We start from the raw sequence: 19,366 nt of genomic DNA, 5'->3' as shown, positions 1-19,366 counted from the left end.
GCCTTGTGCTAAAGGAGATAGCAAAGGAAGCATTGAAGCACCTTTCGTTAGCATTTAGAGGATTCCACTTTGATACGAATGTTTTTTCTTCACTCTGAACCTTTCTAAGCAAATTAATACGATTCCAGCGCAGCCCTGCACCAAGCAGCAGTGAGGCGAGGTTAGCAGCGAGCTAACAGTGGAGCATTTAGCAGCTAAAGAGCCAGAGGTTTCACTCTGTTGTGGGTGGAGACCAAAATGGAGCGAGAGAGCAAATATTGGACTAACGTTGTCTACACATGCTGCATGCCCTGTGCTGACTTTAACAAAAACTGGAGCCATGATGACCTTCAATCAGTTTTATCTGTCTAACTATTTAAACCACCGTCTACAGAGTTTTATTTTTTGGGAGACCATATGTTGCCTTTTACTTTTTCTAAATTTGAATTATTTGGAATTTGTAAGTGATGTGGCTCTAATGGGCCAAACTAGTTTAGTTTTCTGACCCAGGTCTGAACTGATATGACGTTGACCCCTTGACCTTCAGGTTAGTCGTCGCCGTCGTCCTCGTCATCTGGGTCGTGACTCTCGTAGCTGTCCTCTGGGGCGTAGCCGTCGGGGTTTTCCCGGTCGTCGTTGGACTCGTCGTCGTCCTCCGTGTTCACCCTCCCTGACAGGACGTCCTCTATCCAGTCCTCCAGCTCCTCGGGGGTGGGCAGGTCCTCGTCGTTGGACATGTCCAGCCACACGCTGTCCGCCTGGAACGCGGGAGCGCCGAGAGAGTCAAGGTGGGCCGCTACGCTACGGTGAAGTCTTAAGATTTGAACCACTACTTACATCGGTGACGTTGACCACACCAATCTGAGGTCTGAACAGGTCCAACTTGAAGGTTTTTTCCCAGTAAGTTGTCAGCTGCAAGGGGGCGAGACAAGTTAACTTAGACAATCAGTAACACAATTAGATTATCTCGTTGGAAATCTGAAGCGGGCGACAAGGCAGAACCAGAGGGAAGTCGTCGGGGTCGATCCAGACGATGCTGAGCTCTGGGTTGTTGGTGTTGTCTCTGGCCACGTCTTTCAGGATCTCCAGGAACTCGTAGCCATCTGGAGGACGACAGAACAGAGTAGCCCGAGCTCAGCGTCAGGTGCTAAAGAAGATGAGGGTAAGCAACTGCAAAATCAAAAGGTGGGGATACAGACCTGGATCTTCCTCCTCGGCGAACGCCACAATATGTATTCCGTCCATGTCGTCCTCCTGGGAATACATATAAAAAAGTTCAGTGTTGTACCTCAAATTGACAATTCTGTGAGCCCGAAACACTGACTCACCCATGTTTCAAACATGTTCTCCGCCCGGAGCTTCCTCAAAGTAGCCCTGTAAAGAGCAGATGTTTAACCAGGTAGTTCTGGCGTTGAAGAAACCCGAAAAAGATTTAAATCTATTCGACCTTCTGTGCTGGTTGACGAACTCGACGATGTCCATCTCCGACAGAGGTCTGCCCGGCAGGATGGCCGGCTCCTCCATGAACGGCTCGTAGAAATTGACCTCGTTCATCTTGAGGGAGAGATGTTTGGCTACCTTTTTTATCAAAATAAAAAAAAACACAAAACATGGCCATTATGATGAGCAGGCGGGGATATTATTACGAGGTGTTTAGACATTTATTAGAGCTCGACAAACTCAATGGTTTCATTTGCTAAATTTATTTTTGACGAGATACATTTTACACTAAACTGTTTGACTTGAAAACAGAAAAAACTCTCACCGCCTCTAAAGCGCACTCATTAAGATGTTATAGTATTATTTAGTGAGCTTTAGAGGAAGTCACTGTTTCTAGCCCAAATAGTCCCTCATAAAACCACAGCCGGTTGTTTTTACACTTCATTTTTTGTATGATTTTTAACAAAGAAGATGTAACATGTTAATTAGTGCGCTTTAGATGTGCTAGGTGGATTTTGTTACATCTTGGACAGAGCCAAGTTAGCTGTTTCCCACAGTTTTTAAAATAATAATGCTAAGCTACGCTAAACAGCTGCCTGCTGTTGCTTCATACTTTCAGACATTAGATTGGGGTTTTTCTCATCTCACTCTACAAAAATGCAAATGGATGTAGATATATTACATTAAACGGTGTATTAACAAGCCGTGTGAGAGGAATCAAAAGTTTGATATAAAGGATGTTATAAATACAGGTAAGGAGTTGATTTTTCACAGCAAGACTTACAGATTTATCAAATGTTGCAAAGAACTTGATGTAAGGTTGAAAACGCTCTGAGGCCTCCTGAAAAGCTTTGTAGTCTGAGAAAAGAAAAAAAAAGAGAGAGAGAGATAAGGAACTGGCAGAAAGTAAAAACAGATTCAAGTGTGGGACTTTATCATTCCCATTCTGCTCACATCCACAGCCCAAATCTAGCGTATGTGATCGGGAAGGCGAGCGGTGAAGCGCACTCACTTCATTCAATTTCCCATCCTGATTCTACTGTCTCCACCCAAAGTAACAGCTCCTCCCGTAATGCCGTTTTATACGCTTGTAACGCGCTCCTGGCTCTGCTCCCGACAAGGTCACGACCAAGGACCAGCCTATCTCTGGACAGAAATAGGCTCCATAATGAAACTTCATGCCACTGTCATATCGGACCAGATAGCATCTTCCCTGTCTAACTTTCACTCCCTTTTTTTTCCGCGGAACTATAATTGCAGTTTGACCTATTAGACAGAGAACTAGAATCTATTTAAAGGCTCTCGAGGGGCCGAGCGCCACAGTCTGGAATCAGGTTTCCCTTTAGCATGGAGATGTAGCTCCATTAGCCTCTAAATCCCATCAGCAACTGGGGAACACAGTGAGGCAACTTTAAGAGGACAGAGGAACAGTGTTGATGTTTTAACCCATCACACACTCCTTATGTGTATCAGTGCAAACACTAACGCATTGATAAACGCATCATTTGCTAAAATAGACGCTAGCACGAGTTTGTTGGTAAACTAACATGAATCTTCTCCCTTGAAGTAGCCAATGAGGCGGATGTCCTCCTCCATCCTCTCGAAGGCTCGCAGCTCCATGGCGTTGTTGAGCATCTCCACCGGGTCCTCCAGCACCTAGGGGGCGGTATAACACAGGGAGGTGGATTTCACTGGTAAGAAACGTATTTTGAAACCTGTGAGGCTTAGACGAGATGATCGATACCACACTCGTATATGTGCTTCTGCTGAATGAGATGCGACAGCTAGCAGCCATTAGCTTAGCTTAGCATATAGACTGGAGACAGCTAACCCGGCTCTGTCCAGCTGGAACAAAATCTGTTTACCAACACCGCTAAAGCTGTCCGATTAACACGTTATATCTCATTTATTTAATCTGTACAGGATATCCAGGATAGCCGTTTCCCCCTGATTACACTCTTTATGCTAAGCTAAGCTTATCGGCTGCTGGCTGTAGCCTCAACATCTACCCTCCACAAGAATGGGAATGTCTGGCACATTCATTTCTCCTCAGCATTAAACTCTCCCAGTTAATTCATCAATACAAAAGATGAACAACTGCATTAAATAATATTTCTTTGATAAAAAAGTCACAGGTACAAACATGTGCTGGCCTACATAAAACAAGTTAGATGTAGACATTAACTGCCTGGTGCATTTTGTCAAAAAACATCCAACTACGGAGCTAAACAGTGCTAAGAAAACCAAAAGCATGATCTGTCACTTAAATCTTTTTACTTTTGAATTCTGGGCCAAGTTTTAAAGACAACGTGTTTTTTACTTCTCCAATGCTCTGATTCATAACTCTGACTCGCCAAAGCGACGGCAGCTGAGGCTCTTGGGTATTCTAGTGTTTGTGAGCCATAATGACATGACATGATTTATCAGAAATGTCTGCTGAATCTTGTTTTGCTTTGAAATAAGTAATTTGCACGTATTCTAATGAGGCTGCAGGTCGTTAATTGCTTGAAGATTACACATTAAGAAAAAAACATTTGAAATAGCCAAACCCGATTTTTCACTCACATCCAAGAGGAACTCCACCAGAGTGTCTGCCGAGAGCTCCCCATCAAACTCGATGACCCGGTCGTCCTTGAAGACGTACAAGCTGCCCACCTCCTCCAGACCTATTCAACAGGAGGGGTATGTGACTTTCAGAAAGCTCATTCGCTTTTGCTTTGCGTTTTCGAGAAATGGATTGAAAGGAAGCAAAGGGAGAGGAATAGACAGAGAAATACTGATGTTGGATGGAAGCAAAGTCCTGACATTCAGCATTCACAGTAATGCAACTGATTCTGTGGAATGAGAACATGTGAGTCATACCCAGTTTTTTGGCTACTTTGGCATCCTTCTGGGAATCCACCATCCCAAAACCGATGTCTTTGTTCTCCAGGACCTGAGCTGTGAGCTGGGCGGTCACACAGACAAATGTCAGTCAGCGTACGGCCATTAAAAAGCAATGCACATCGTGCAAAACAACTCTGGCAAAACTGTGACCAGAAATGTGGATGTCAGTCCGGTCATCTTAACAGTGTTCAAACCAGAGAAAGTTCAAACCACACTTTTTGACTTTGAACGCTGCTACACATCGACGTTGCACTTTGTCACCGTGCTACACATTCTGAACCACCGGCCAAATGATACCACATTTAAATCTAAACTGTGTTAAGGGCTAATTAGCTAATGTTGGCACGCTATCGTGCTGAAGTAATGTTAAAAGCTGCTTAACATCAGCATGTTAGCAACTGAATCGTCAAAGAAAGTCACAGTTAAAAAGCTGCCTGCAACTTCAGCACCACGGACAGCTCCACTGATTTACCAGCTCATCCTTTTCATGGTCATTCATGGTGGCTAAATTAAGTATATAGTAGTTATTCTATGCAGATACATGAGTTAGTTTGGGGGCTTAAATGACCTGGAGTTTTCCTTTTTTTTAATTATGTTCATTTTAATTTCATGAAAGGGTGATGAAGGTCATTTCAAAAAGGACGGGAAAGAGGAAAAAGGCGTTTTCTGAGTGACAAGGTTTCACACGCAGACTTTGCAGTCAATTAAGACTTGTGACTGACCTTTCCTTGGAAAACAAGAAATCACAAAGAGTTGCTTGAGGTGTGTGTGTGTGTGTGTGTGTGTGTGTGTGTGTGTGTGTGTGTGTGTGTGTGTGTGTGTGTGTGTGTGTGCGTGTGCCCCCTGTGGAGTTTACTTTCCTCTCAGCTCGAGGAAGGAAAGGACATTTAGAAAAAACACCACTGAATGTGTTTCTGCTCTGTTTAAAGTAAAAACATGTGTCCCCTTGTATCGTACTTGTACCTCACGAATACAACGGGAAGCGACAGTTATTTCTAGTCGACAGCCAGATAGTAGAGAGTTTTTGGGAACTAGCTCTAATTAGCAGAGTGACCTAGAAACCGTCCCTGGATGCATGTGACCCACAGGAAGGCCGTGATGGGATTAAAGTCACGGCTTTGTGTAAAACAGCTGTGAACCCATCTCCACTTGGAGCAGACGGACGACTGAGGCGTTCAGGGTCTCTTGTTCATAGAATGCGGCGGTGTGACCCTTCAGGGATTTGAGCTCGATAGCTCGCCAGCCGCCTCGGATATATCAAGGCAACGTGTGTCATGTTACGTACCTAGAAAATGGGACATAGACGGTAGCGAACATTTTTAATTGTTTATGCCAGTTGCCAAGGGACGAAGCAAAGCAAGACATTTGAATGTTTGAGGAATTAATTATTTCATATTTCTTTGACTGGTTGGACCAAAAAACATTTATTGATAGCCTTTATTAAACATAAAAAACTGCGGCCTCAACATTTGAAAATTGACAAAACAATGATTTATGAATGGATTACTAACATGTATAACTACATTGTTACCATATAGAAAGGGCTACACCTTCACAACCTGGCAAACCAAGAAAATATTCACCAACCACAGATAAAGAAAAGGAAGTGCTCTCTCTAAACTGTAGAAAATATTCTAAAGGAGCAATAAAGGGCATTATAGATTGCAATGAAGTCAAATTCCATCCTGAAGAAAGAATATCGGCACTAATCTCCATGCCCTCTGTACTAACTCTACTCCTTTAACTCCTCGGCTCTCCTCCTCCTCACCTCCAGCACCAGCTCCGTCATCTGGAAGCGTTTCTGCAGGCCCTTGCTGGCCGGCAGCGGCTCGTGGTAGAACAGGCACAGCAGGTCGTACCGCTTCAGGGCCTTCTTGTAGTTGCGCTCGCTGACATCCAGCACCCTGTCCCGGCCGTCGAAATTGGGGAACTCCAGACCTTCCTCGGCGCTGCAGATGAGAACCAGGTGGAAGCAAAGGCCGGACAGCAGAGAGAGCCAGAGCTGCTGCATCGTAGGAGGCGGTCACCAGGAAATGAAGTTTGTAAAGAAATCAAAATAGCTCTCAGGGCCCGGCTTGATGAGGGCAGCATATACAGTACGCACTGCACAGAGGAGATCTATCAATCTCTATCACCTCCCGAGCAAATGTGTAATTTTCTCACAAATATTCCATCCTCTCTGCTTCTCTCTCTCTTTCTCTCTCTCTCTCTCTCTCTCTCTCTCCCTCTCACCTGTCTTCTCTCTCCTCCTCTCTCTCTCCTTCACTCAGTCTTACCGCCGCAACTCTCCCATGAGGCCTCTTTCTCTCTCTGACTGAGAAAGTCATCTCAACAGACAATTATCCTCGCGATAGTCGTCCATGCCCTTGACATGAATTCAGAAATTGGAGAAAAAAGGAACCGAGAATGTCATCAACCATTTAATTAGCAATGATTCTAATATATGTGCATTGGGACATTAGATCGCATGAAATGAAATGAAGAATTATAATAATAATAATAATAATAATAACTTTATTTATATAGCACCTTTTTAAAAACAAAGTTTACAAAGTGCTCTACAGAGAAGCAAAGCATAGACATACAGAACTTAAATACCGGTAAACTAAAAGGACCATAATGGCAACAAAACCAAACAAATAACCAAAAAGAGCAAATGGAATAGAAAACAAACAAATAAAATAAAACATAAAAACAAAAACAGGGGAACAAAAGAACTGCATAATAGATCATAAAAGCACAACATCTCTTAAAAGCAAACCTATAAAAATGGGTTTTAATAAGTGATTTAAAATAAGTAATTGATTCTGCATCAATTCAAACACTTAATGTGAAATAGAAAATACATCATTTGTGGGGAGTATCCCTTTAATGCCAATTTGAGCTCTTCGTCCAGATGTTCCGGTAACGCATCGTGGTGCGCATTTACCGTAATGACGACATTCAGCCCAAAGTAACAGATCCCAGATCCCCGCTGCAGGATAGACTGAAACATGGAGCGCTCTTGTTTGTGGAAGTTTTTAATACTGTTGCAACTTTGTGCCCTAGGTTTGCTTCCCGCGTCAGGTAAAAATGCACGTTTGAAACAAACACGACTTGTGAAACAACATTTAAACGCGGCGGGAGACTTTAGTTCCGCTGAACCTCCTGCGGCTACTTTTGATGTCGGAGTCCTTCATCACCTCACGAGCTAGCTAGCTAGCTCACTAGCTACGAGCTAGCTCCACTAAGCTAACCGTGATAGCTGTAGGGTTGGCACGAGTAGTGGTTAAACGTTGCGCTTCTGGTCTTATTGAAACATTTTATTTATAGCAATGAAACATTTGTATTTATTTATTCAGTGGTTTAAGTTAGCTCAGGCTGGTTAGCACTAACGAATGTTCTGGCTTCCCTGTCAGTATTTAATATAAATGTATATTTTCTGTGTGGAAAAGTGAAAACTACTTGAGGTCTTTTTAGGACACGTGACCTTGTTGACCCAGTCTCCTTTGGGGTCAGCCTCTGAGCTACTGACCCAATGAACCCCTAATTGGATGCATCAGTCTCGTGACCCTTTTGATAAGTTCTCGGATTGGTTCAATATGAACGTTGATTCTTTTCCCATGGTTTGCAGGTCAACAGTGGAAGAACATTAGAGACACGGTTTCTAACGCTGTTGAAGAGCACACTCCGTGCAGCCCTGTCAACTGTAGCTGCCATTTAAGGTGGGTGTGATGTCATAATGTCCTTTCCTTCAATATCGTACCTTCTTATAAGCAAGCGTTGACTATATATTGTGGACCTGATCGTCTCTCTCCTTTTCTTTCCCCAGAGTCCTCCAGGACGACTTACGGCCCTTTAGAGGGAGACTCTCTGAGGATGTCATGGCTGCGACTGTCCAGAGAGGGGTGGGCACCCACTACCAGATCATCGGACACAAGTTGTACAGGGAACACAACTGCATGTTCCCCGCCAGGTAAGGAAGGGACAAGTGCCTAATGGGATTATTCGTAATGTTTGATCGCGTCCGTATTCGTGAACGCAGTGTTATTGTCGAGCGAGTAAACTGACGTGAGTAAACTGACGTGAGTAAACTGACGCGAATATTCGCAGTGCTTTCAGTGTGAACGCAGCATAAGTCTGCCGTTTGCTTTCAGGTGCAGCGGGGTGGAGCATTTCATCCTGGAGGTGATTGACAGGTTACCCGACTTGGAGATGGTGGTCAACGTGAGGGATTACCCTCAAGTCCCCAGCTGGGTGCAGCCCACCCTGCCCGTCTTCTCTTTCAGTAAGGTCAGAACTCCAGGCCTCAGTTTTACGCACGTTTAAAAAAAAAAAAAAACACACTGAGGTTTATTAAAATCTGTAACCGGTTTTGAAACGTGCACGTTTTATCTGAGCAGACGGCGGACTACCAGGACATCATGTACCCCGCATGGACGTTCTGGGAGGGAGGGCCTGCTGTGTGGCCCATATACCCCACAGGACTGGGAAGATGGGACCTGATGAGGGATGACCTCAAAAAGTAAGGTTTTATTTTGGCTATTTAACGGCGTAAATCAATCACAAAAGAAGAAATGGATTAATGGAACACAGTGTGATGTGTGTCGTTGTAGATCTGCTGCACAGTGGCCATGGAAGAAGAAAGAGTCCAAAGGGTTCTTCAGAGGCTCCAGGTCAGTCGTGTGTTATTACGCAACATTACACAACAATCGACCCAGCTATCTTCTCACTACAGTCGTCTGCGAACCTCAGACTGTTGAGTTGTTTTCCTCTCTGTTTGTTTTCACAGGACCAGTCCAGAGCGCGACCCTCTGATCCTCCTGTCCAGAGATTCTCCGGAGCTGGTGGACGCAGAGTACACCAAGAACCAGGCCTGGAAGTCAGAGAGGGTCAGTCGGGCCGAGACCACGCCGGGGTCACATGACATCACATAAGATATTCTAGTAACTTTTCTTTTATATTCCAAAAGAAATCTTTCTTATTTACCAACACATGTGTTTCTCTCTGTCTCAGGACACGCTAGGGAGACCCCCGGCCAAAGAAATCCCACTGGTTGACCACTGCAAATACAAGTAGGCTGAATTCTAGATCAAAGACAAAATGTGACTTGCAGCTCATCCAGGGTTCTTAAGGTCATGGAAAGCCTGGAAAAGTCATGGAATTTTAAAATGATTATTTCCAGGCCTGGAAAAGTCCTTGAAAAAAAAAAATTGGGCCCCAAAAGTTTTGGAAAAGTCATGGAAATTTGTTATGTTCATGACGTTCATTCACGCTGAGTTTGAAATAATTGATTTGCTTTTTAAAGAAAGACGCTCAAAATATAAGCAGGCATCCATGCAGGCACATATATAAATGTTTATTCTTTTAATCAAACCATTGTCTCTCATTCATTTGTGTCATTTAAGGTATACTCTTTGGAATTCTCATTGTTAGTTTAAATGTTCTCACTTTTTCATGTTGGTCATGGAAATTTGGTCAAAAGTCATGGAAATCCATTGGTCAAAATGTGTTTGAACCCTGTCGTTAGGCGGCAACAGCATCACAGAATGTCCATGAAACGATCTGACTGTCCCACCTTGTCGTATCCTCCCAGGTATCTGTTCAACTTCCGCGGCGTGGCGGCCAGCTTCCGCCTCAAACATCTCTTCCTCTGCGGCTCCCTGGTGTTTCACGTGGGGGACGAATGGCAGGAGTTCTTCTACCCTCAGCTGCAGCCCTGGGTCCACTACGTCCCGGTCAAGCAGGACCTCTCTGATGTCAGGTACCTCAGCTGGAGTCGGACGTCTTTCTCCTTTCGCCTTGATGATTCTGTGCGATCACTGTAAATGTTGCTAGTTCCACCGATTTAATTAGGTGTGATGTCACAGCGTAGACATGTTTTTCACAGCCTTGGGCTGAATATAGATTGTATTTGTGTTCCTGTCTCATTGCCTCTAAATTAAGATTGCTCACGTGAACATATTTGATGTTAAAAGGGAGTTTGGATTGTGAGGTTGTTTGAGCTTCTTCTCCAGTCAGTGTGTTTACTACAGTAGATGGAGTTTGAGGGAAAACAGACAGGAGCACCAGCACAAGAGCAGACGAGCGTCCTGCTGTGGGCATGTTTTGGGACACCTGAAAACAATATTTTTACTGCTTTACCTTTCTGAAGCTGTTATGCTCGCTCTCTTCAAAGCCACCAGAATCCTTTCACAAAAACAGTAATTTTCCCTTGTGGGACACAGAGTTTCTGGTATACCGCTGCCTCGATCCGTTAGTTTGCGTGTGATATTGTGTGGCTTTCAGATGACGACTTCAGTTGTGAGAAAAGGCTGCCTGATGCCGAGTTAAAGGGGTGGACATATTCTAAATAAAGTGTACACTTAAGCTGATATACTTTTTTTTAGGTGTCTAAAATAGGTTTGTCCACAGCAGGTATATTCAATATCGATTTTGGAGTTCTAAATAGGAGCATCTTAAAATGCATACAACATGAGACCAAATGGTGCTGCTATAAGGACCGATGTAATTCAAACTATTTAGGGCTCCTGAGTAAAGATTTTACTGTTTGAGACTTCAAATGTTCCTGCAGATTCTTGAGTATTAATAGCACAGTCAATGAAGTGCTCGCTGACCCTTTTGGAAATACAAACAAAGCAAGTATAAATGTGTCCTCTCGCATTATAAAGCGTACTTTCTTTTACAAACGGCATACTTTTTTTTTGTCTTGTCATGAAGGCGTTACGGTTGTAAGTTCAGAATTCAGCGTTCCAGCACTTGAATGAACGGAATCGCTCCTGAAGGCGCTTTTCATTCAGGTGTGTGACTGTTTTCAGGGCGATAAATCCTGATATCCTCGGTGTGAACCTCCTCTGTATGCATGCTAAATGTTATGATATGTTTTCACACGATCTGTCCCCTCAGGGAACTGCTGCAGTTCGTCCAAGAGAACGATGCCATTGCGCAAGAGATTGCCACAAGGTAACGGGTCATATTTTATGGTTGAATTCCTGCAGAAATGAACTGTAGCAGCTATGAATCTGAAAAAGGTGAGTGATGACGTTTTTCTCTCCTCTCCACAGGGGTAGAGAATTCATCCTCGACCACCTGCGGATGCAAGACGTCTCCTGCTACTGGGAGAGACTCCTCACCGAATTCAGCCGTCTTCTCGCCTACAAACCCAGGAGAAGGGACGACTACAACCAGATTGTCCACAGACCCGGCAGGACGGAGCTATAAGAGCGAGACTCTGCGGGACCAGGGCAGCTGTAGAAGGGGAAACTCCAGATACTGAACGTCGTCACTGCTCCACAACGTATGATTTCCTCACAAGCAGCGTGATGTGTCGATGTTGGCGTTCCATTTTTTATTTTTAAATCGCACCTACAATTTGCTAGTCCAAAGCTTTGTCAATATTTGCTTTGTCATAGATGTAGTTTAGTATGTTGACTGTTGGCGCTGCCATTCCTCCAGGGCTTATATGCCAATTCTGAGTCATTGTTTACTTTCTGGTTCAATTAGTTGATTTTTAGTCCTGTCTTTATGGCTTCAGTCTATATCACCAATACAGTAACAGTTTTTACTCATGAGTGCGGCTCAGCCTGTGAAAACTGTTGTAGAATGTTTTCCGTGGCTCTGGAAATGGAAGAAAATAACCCCGATGGTGTCATAGTGATGTCATCTTTTCAAGTCTGCGCATAAACTGTGTGTGTCTTTCATAGAGATGTCTAATGAAACATCATCGGTCGGCCAAGTTATTATGGGAAATGTAGGATCCAGTGTTTTTGGAGCTTGACCCATAGTAAAGACTAACAGTCAGGCCTCTGCTGCATTTATTTTAAATCTTATGAGTCCCTCAATTTAATGGACCACTTGCGGAAAGCTGCTGAAAAATCAAACTAGTATTTGAGCATCGATGCGTAACGAAGTTCAGTGCCTTGCTCGAGTAAAATGGGAATTGACCTGCTGACCTTTTACCTGCCTTTTGCTCGCCAAAACCCAATGAAAATATCACCTAAAACTCTTAATTTGACATAAATGAAGTGTGATGTTGACTGCTGTAATATCCACAAAGGGTGTACCAATAATAATAATAATAAAAATAATAATAGTTACGGGTGCCATGCAGCTACATATTTAACGCAGTCAATTGTATTGCAAGGATTTCCTGGAAACTCAAAAGCTGTGATTTGCACAATATGGAACGCTTTTTTGCAATTTCTTCATCTGGCCTTTTTGTATGTAGAAAGATATATGGTTTATATTCTACTCAGTTGATCTTAAAGTCAACCTCCAACCTAGTCCTATCGATATACATGAAAATAATGTGGACAAAATAGATGCTTAATTGGATTCCTTGTTCAGTACATCTGTTGTTGATGGGGAGACACTGCCCTCTACCGGAGGGCAGTGTCTCCCCATCAACAACTGAGGGAACTAACGCCTTCAAGTGTCACTACAACAACACATCCATGTCCTGTTCAGTTTCCTTGTTTATTGCAGTTGTGACGTCATTGTCTGCAATTGGAGGGGTTCTGCCATATGTCCAATAACTACGTCTAAATACCTTCACTAAGTGCCAACAGTAAGCAATAATGACAACAAGGAAATAGTTGTATTTTGATGTGGAGTTTCCAAGAAACACTTATTGTTTTTACCTTTTGAAAAAAGAATGTCTTGTTATCAAGAGATGATAGATTACTGATTCAAGATGATGTTGGATATGTTGTAGTATTCACATTGAACTGTGAACAAGCAGAATATCACCGATGCAAGGTTATTTCTCACGCTATTGTTGAGAAGTGTGTGTGTGTGTGTGTGTGTGTGTGTGTGTGTGTGTGTGTGTGTGTGTGTGTGTGGACTAAAATGTGATGAGGCGCCTGGTCAAAGTACCAGGTCAAGTTTCTGTTGCGGCTTGTGCTGCGTTCTGTTCATTTTTTTTATGCCAATAAAATGTTTTATTTCCTAAAACTCCTTGGACTCTAATCTTAATGTCGTGTAGTGCGCCTGCGCAGTAGTGATTGCAGTCCGCCACCGCCGGGCGGCGCTGTTGGCACGTGTGGTTTGTGTCTGCTCGAGGTGAAGGGTCGAAAACCCGGCTGCTTGTTGGAATGTCACCGTTGAGAAACAACCCGCAGAAGGGCAAGTATGAAACCCACAAATGTGCACACTAACTAGAGTTAATGCGCATATACTGGGGTTGCGGTACTTCAAAGGACAACCGGTTAACGGCTGAGACGTTTCGCAGCGCGTGCTGGTAAGCCTTTTATTTTAAATCACAGAAGCTAACGGCATGCTAAGTGGAAGCGTCAATGCACCCCTTATCGGACAGAAACGATACTTTAGGTTTGTATTGTAGTTTCTCGTCGACCAAGGATTGAAAACGTACAGCCGAAATATGAATTTAACGTTTCATTGTCATTTTCTTAATGTTAAGTATTGAGGTACTTCTGTCACGGGAGTAAATACAAGTTGTTATCCGAGCTTCAGGCAGAGGAAAGTCGGTCTGACCTGTCGCGGCTGTACGACGTCACGCTTAAGAGGTCAGCACAAGATATTAGCCGCAAAACCCTCAATGTGTTCCGTTTTTTAAATGATATGAAATCAAAGTAATATGGGAATGAAACGCGCAGTAATGTCGGTGTTTGAAGTAACGTTATAGCAATGATAAAACAAATCAGGATACGTTTGAATAAAGAACTTAAGGATTTGGAACCAAGTGCGTACTAACAACAATCCGTCTTCATAATATATTCACTTCTCCTGAAGTGTGTTGCTCTTTAGTCATTATTTCCTGACAACTTGGTAAAGAACAGTGATATTGTCTTTGCATTTCATCGTTGATCCGGTACCAGTCAGAGGACCTGAAGGTCCTAGCAGTGCATTGAAACGTGTCATTTTAAAGTCAATAGAGAGATATTTCCCCAGAAAGCCTTGCCTGTGTGCCCAGTGTTTCCTGCTAGGCCTGCAACATTTAACAGCTGCTGAGTTGGGAAACCCGGTGTAACCCTGCCAGGGTTTCATTCGCCTTAAGGCAGTTTATTTTAAGGATAGAGTTTCAAGGCAGAGGCTGAGTGGAACGTTCCCAACCCATGGCCATGTGTTTCTGCCTCTCTGCTGCAGCCCCGATGCCAGCTGAAGCGTGATGCATCCGGATCAGCCCAGAACGGGCTTTGCCCTGCAGAGACGGTTGGCAGATTCTGCACCCTGGGGCGCGCTGAGCACCGGCCTACTGCGGGGCCTCATCCAAAGCGTCAGGCCGCCTTCCTTCTGCCCCCTGCTCCCGAGGGTCCACGCAGCTGATGTGGCTGCTGCACAGATGCCTTCCTCCTCCTCCTCCTCCTCCTCCAGTCTAGCTCCAGCCCCCATCCTCTCGCCCAGCATGCCGAGCAACATAGGCAAGCCAGAGTTCCCAGATACAGGATGGGACCGCATCAAGGACCTCTTTGCCATGGAGTTCGTATTCCTGTTTCCTTTTGACTTCTCTTCTTCTTCTTCTTTCTCCCCGGTGTCACCTTGCTCTCTTTATCAAGTTATATTCTACATATTTTGAGCACTGGTTAAAAAAAAAAAAGTTTGTACAACCAAAATTCTAAAGCCAATTTGAAGTGTTCACAACTTTGTAATAGAAAATGTCAAATGTTTAGTTATTCTTCCTTTCTATCACTATCACCAAATAAAGTGTGCAGAATTGTTTTGTTTTTTTGCACCAATTGGATTTGGAACAATCATTTAATTTAAGGAAATAGTAATTAGTCCTCGTCAAATCGTTCTTTGGGTGTTTTTATAGTCAAAGATAATTATTTCTTATTTCTACTCTTCTGTTAACCAGTTGCAGAGGAAGAGATACTTCAGTAGACAATAATACAGTTCCATCTCCGTATTCTTTACTGTGAAAAATACATGTTTAGTGAAATGTCAGAAATAAGCATGCACGGTTGTAAATAAAGACCACGCGAACATGGCAGTTTCTTTACGTATTGTTGTGTAAGGATGAGCTTTGCTCCAATGCTTTGATCACTAATGTCACTTTAATGGTCTGTCACGTTTACATGTTACATGTGTATCATTATTATTATTTGACAAGGCATTTTTATTTGTCTTGATGAGGAATAAGTGGCACTGGGTTTGTATGAATGAAGCCTGCCTCTTGTCTCCCTGCAGCGTGACACAGCGGTACCCAGAGGAGCTGACCAACGTGATCAAAAGCGCTGTAGCTGCCGCTCTGGCCGGCCTTCTCTACGGAGGCCTGCCAGCGGCTCGCGATGCCAAGCAGAGGTACATCCAAGTCAGCCAGGCGGAAATCTATACCAGCCGAGTGGAAGCAGTGGTGAGTGTCAGAAAGGGAACTACGTATGGGTTTGCAGTAGTTATGAACACTGTGCCCTCCTGAGAACATTTAAAGGTGAAGCATCAGGCTCATAACAGCAGCATCAACCTAATTGTGTCCTTTCTGTCTGAATCAGCGCTCGGCCCATAATGCAGCAATCCGGGGTTTTGTGAGATACGGCTGGAGATGGAGCTGGAGAGTGGCTGCTTTTGTCACAATATTCAAGTAAGCAGACAAATGATAACCCCATGCTATTGTTAGGTTTTGAGTTCTGTAAGAAAACGTATTCAAAGTAGACATTTTAATTTGTCACAAAAATAAACTACATTAGATTCAGTGATTGAAATTTTTTTTCTCCCTCTAAAAAACCATGCTCAACTGAATCAAGGAAAGGCAGGTTTATTTGTAAAGCACCTTTCAACAAGTTAATTCAAAGTGTTTTTATGAGGTACTTATTCATAGTCTGTGGACACGAGCAGCAGCAAGTGCATTTAAGATACCAAAACAAATCATTATCAGTTTAGCGATGCTATATTCAGAATAGTTTTGCAGGTTTATGTTGCTGTGAGACAGCTATTCAGTTTAAGTTTCTGATGGGGAATTAAAGCCCTTATCTATGCTCTCACCAAACCCAGCAGAATACATTAAAACCGACATCATTTGCCTCAGCTCCCCATTTGAAAGGCAAGATGAAGCGCTTCAAATATTTTTTTGATTATATGATGTTGATATATGATTTTTATTTTCAATGATCATCCTTAAATCTTTGGGTTTAGATTATCTAACAGTCTTTCCCTCATCTGTCTCCTCCCCTCTGTAGTTCTGTCAGCACAGGGCTGTCTGTATACAGAGACAAGTATACTATCAGCCATTACGCTGCAGCTGGAGGTGAGTCACATGGGCTCCAACGGGGCTTCATCACTATTTTTTAAGAATTTATTTTTTTTTTCCCCAAGAAAAGTCACACAACATTCTGCTTCACTGTCACAAATCTCCATCTGTGAGATGCTCAATACGAACTCAGTGTTGTTTATTGTTTCGTCATGCTTTTGATGATTTGCAGCATAATTCACTTTTCTGCTGCCTTATAACAGCTGGAGTGGAATATCATTTGATCGTTCTCGGAGTGTTTCTCTTTTATATGTTGCTAAGCACTTGCAGTGATTCTTTTAAAACTAATTTGACACTGTTGAACAGAATGTGCTACTATCTGTCAGAGGATGATGATATGAACCAGGTGTTGTCCACCAGAGAATATATTCCTTGGAAAAGATTTTTATGAACCAGCAACAAGTTCAAAAGCTGACGTGTCGGCTAAAGACAAAGAGAATAGCGAAATGGTAACTTGTGCATTTGGAAATGTTAGACATTGCTTCTTCTTGCGACTTCATCCACACCAGTACTACGTCGACGCTGTCAACTCCTTCAGAGCCAACACACACCACATGATGTCTAATATTTGAGCAATATTGTCACATTTTCCTTCCATGCAATACCAGATTACTGTGGGGGGTTCAGGGCGCCACCGTAAACATGAGTGTTCCCAGTCCACCTGCGGCCGAGAGCCTTGGTTCATTTGTTTGTTCCCCCGTCTCTCTACCACTGCTCTCTAAATAATGCATAACGGTGCCCAGAAAATAATTAGTAGAAATTCACTATCCAGAAAATGTGATTTGTGCAGAAATTATGTTTCTTGGTCCAATATCCTATCTGCCTGGACACCAGAATTTCAGCTGTTAAAAACCTCATAATTGGTAGTAAAACATCCTTTACTGACGATAATAACGAGATTTTTATAATCCTTGTTTAACCTGATGACAAATAGTTTTACAACAGACAGTACAATTGGGTTATGAATGATAATAAAACTGTTTGTGTGGGAGCAGCAGTGACTGGAGGCCTTTTCAGACTGAATCTGGGTCTGGGAGGCCTGGTGGCAGGAACAATCATCGGAGCAGTGCTGGGGTAAGTGCTTCCACAAGTGTCCATTGATTATTCTCAGTCGTCACAGTAACGGACCTAGTTTCTACCCTGAAGCGTGTCGGTCCTCGTCACACGACGAGCCCCATTGTCAGAAGCTGCTCTGCGTTCGGTTAGAAACAGACGTGTATGTGCTCGTGCTCGCGCTCGAGCCCGTGTGCGTGGGAGCAGTGAGCACTCTGGCAGCCAGCTGTGCTCCTCCCAGCGACCCTCTGTCGCCCAGCTGAACCCCCAACTCTGTTCACGGTGCCAGAGGGACTCATGTGCGCTGCAGAGGGCCATGTTCTGGGTGCTAGAGCAAGGAGGCCGGCCAAGGCAGCAGCTGCCTCTCTCCGTTTACACCCTCTCTGTTATTCCAGCCTCTCATCTCCATCTACCATGGTCTGATCTGGACTTATGCTTCGCTCCATCTCCCCTCAACCCCCTCTGTCCCACTTTTCATTCACTCCTCTGGCCACGTTCAGCTGTGCGCGCAGAGCCAAGAGCAGATTTGAATTTGATTGTGTAATGGAGATTAAGTGTGAGGTGTTTGATGGTGTAGCAGACTGGAGGGGCTGGTTTGAATGGTCTCTATGAGCATCAGCTCCGTGTTGGCTCAGCCAGAGTCTGTTCTCCTGTTGGCTCTGTCTTGCATTTCCTCCTCCTCCTCCTCCTCCTCCTCCTCCTCCTCCTCGCTGTCTGCCTGAGTGACCAGCCACCTGGAGTATTCTGATGTGTGCAAACAGCCCCGGCCCTGGCTGTGCCAGGTGCAGTCGGGGCAGCAGGGGGTGAAATGAAAGCGGGCAGCTAATCGGAAAGCACATCACGCTCCAGATCTCGCCCCAGAATCATCCTCTCGCCTGGGCAACACGGCAGAGGTGTGACTGGAAGGTTCGGGTGGAGGGGCGGCAGAGGAGGGCAGGACTCTGCAAGACACGGCTGAGGGGAAATTTAGCCTCGCGTGATTACTCGTTAGCCTAGACGGGTGATGCTATTAATGTAGCTGCTGGGACAGAACTTACATGTGACAGCTGTTTGTTACAGAACGGATTACACAACAATAGGAAGTGTGGTGGAACTATTACAAACCCAGTGTGCCCAGTGTAGATGTGTCAACCAGAATGGTTTTATACATTTCAGTAGCTGATGAACCGCTCAGACAATAGATGTATGAAGTGTATTTTTTGTATTGTGTTCTAATGCAAATATACTGTGTAAAGTAATTAAACATGTACTGAATATGTTTGATAGTTTTAATAACATTAGCTAACTTCTGCTCAGGATTCCCACCGGTGCGTTGATCATCAGCATGCAGTCGATTGCAGGAGAAACGGCCAGAGAGAGGAGGAGCCGAGAACGCAGGGAACTTTTTGAGCTCAGCCTCACAGAATGGTGAGATTTTAATCGTATTCGTTTATGCTTTTATGGGAGATTTTACAAAGCAATAAAAATGTACATTAAAGTGTGTTGTTATCCTGATGTTTTGTTGCTCACCAATCACTCTCCATCTTTCAAATCCCAAGGACGGCCCGTCTGCATTTGACAGACGAGTTGATTGGAGATCTGAACGTCAACTCTCAGGCAGAGGAAGCCAGCAAGGACATGCAACGAATCCAGGAACTGCTCAGTTTACCGCAGAATGAGGATGAGACTCAGGACTCACACAGCCAATGACAGTAGCTGCCTGTTATCTGTTGGACATTGAAGGTGGGACTTCACACAACTGGGAGGATAAATGGGTCACACAGGCCTGGATGCACACACCTTCTCTCTGCCTGAAGGGAAACCGCTTCACATCAGAATTAAAAGACA

At 44.0% G+C, this 19,366-nt stretch overlaps 3 protein-coding genes across 3 annotated transcripts in view; 2 read left to right on the top strand and 1 right to left on the bottom strand.

Annotated features, from left to right (window-relative positions):
• Nucleotides 1–527: 527 nt before the first annotated feature.
• On the bottom strand, nt 528–6,316 carry LOC306753103 (calsequestrin-2-like; the record flags this gene model as incomplete). The annotated part of the gene is made up of 11 exons (XM_079236940.1): nt 528–737; nt 817–891; nt 982–1,082; nt 1,179–1,233; nt 1,308–1,353; nt 1,427–1,557; nt 2,204–2,277; nt 2,967–3,075; nt 3,985–4,085; nt 4,282–4,366; nt 6,074–6,316. The coding sequence occupies 11 exons, from the start codon at nt 6,314–6,316 to the stop codon at nt 528–530; spliced, it is 1,230 nt and encodes a 409-aa protein (XP_079093066.1).
• Nucleotides 6,317–7,298: 982 nt separating this feature from the next.
• Nucleotides 7,299–11,913, top strand: poglut1 (protein O-glucosyltransferase 1; the record flags this gene model as incomplete). The annotated part of the gene is made up of 11 exons (XM_079236587.1): nt 7,299–7,371; nt 7,919–8,009; nt 8,117–8,260; nt 8,442–8,577; nt 8,688–8,809; nt 8,901–8,960; nt 9,077–9,176; nt 9,301–9,359; nt 9,881–10,048; nt 11,191–11,247; nt 11,349–11,913. 11 exons carry the CDS (start codon nt 7,299–7,301, stop codon nt 11,503–11,505), a joined length of 1,167 nt encoding a protein of 388 aa, XP_079092713.1. The 3' UTR covers nt 11,506–11,913.
• A 1,502-nt stretch (nt 11,914–13,415) lies between these two features.
• timmdc1 (translocase of inner mitochondrial membrane domain containing 1) overlaps nt 13,416–19,366 on the top strand; it is a 6,465-nt gene continuing 514 nt past the window's right edge. The window contains exons 1-8 of the mRNA XM_079236590.1: nt 13,416–13,522; nt 14,389–14,721; nt 15,430–15,595; nt 15,732–15,820; nt 16,416–16,483; nt 17,482–17,560; nt 18,836–18,946; nt 19,078–19,366. The exon at nt 19,078–19,366 is cut by the window's right edge and continues 514 nt beyond it. Coding sequence (XP_079092716.1) covers nt 14,411–14,721; nt 15,430–15,595; nt 15,732–15,820; nt 16,416–16,483; nt 17,482–17,560; nt 18,836–18,946; nt 19,078–19,228 — 975 coding nt within the window. The 5' untranslated portion in view covers nt 13,416–13,522; nt 14,389–14,410 and the 3' untranslated portion in view covers nt 19,229–19,366. The remainder of the gene's footprint in view (nt 13,523–14,388; nt 14,722–15,429; nt 15,596–15,731; nt 15,821–16,415; nt 16,484–17,481; nt 17,561–18,835; nt 18,947–19,077) is intronic.

The sequence above is a fragment of the Taurulus bubalis genome (assembly GCF_910589615.1).
Source record: "Taurulus bubalis genome assembly, chromosome: 21".
Lineage (NCBI taxonomy): Eukaryota > Metazoa > Chordata > Actinopteri > Perciformes > Cottidae > Taurulus > Taurulus bubalis.
This window is presented reverse-complemented; position numbering and strand designations above follow the sequence as displayed.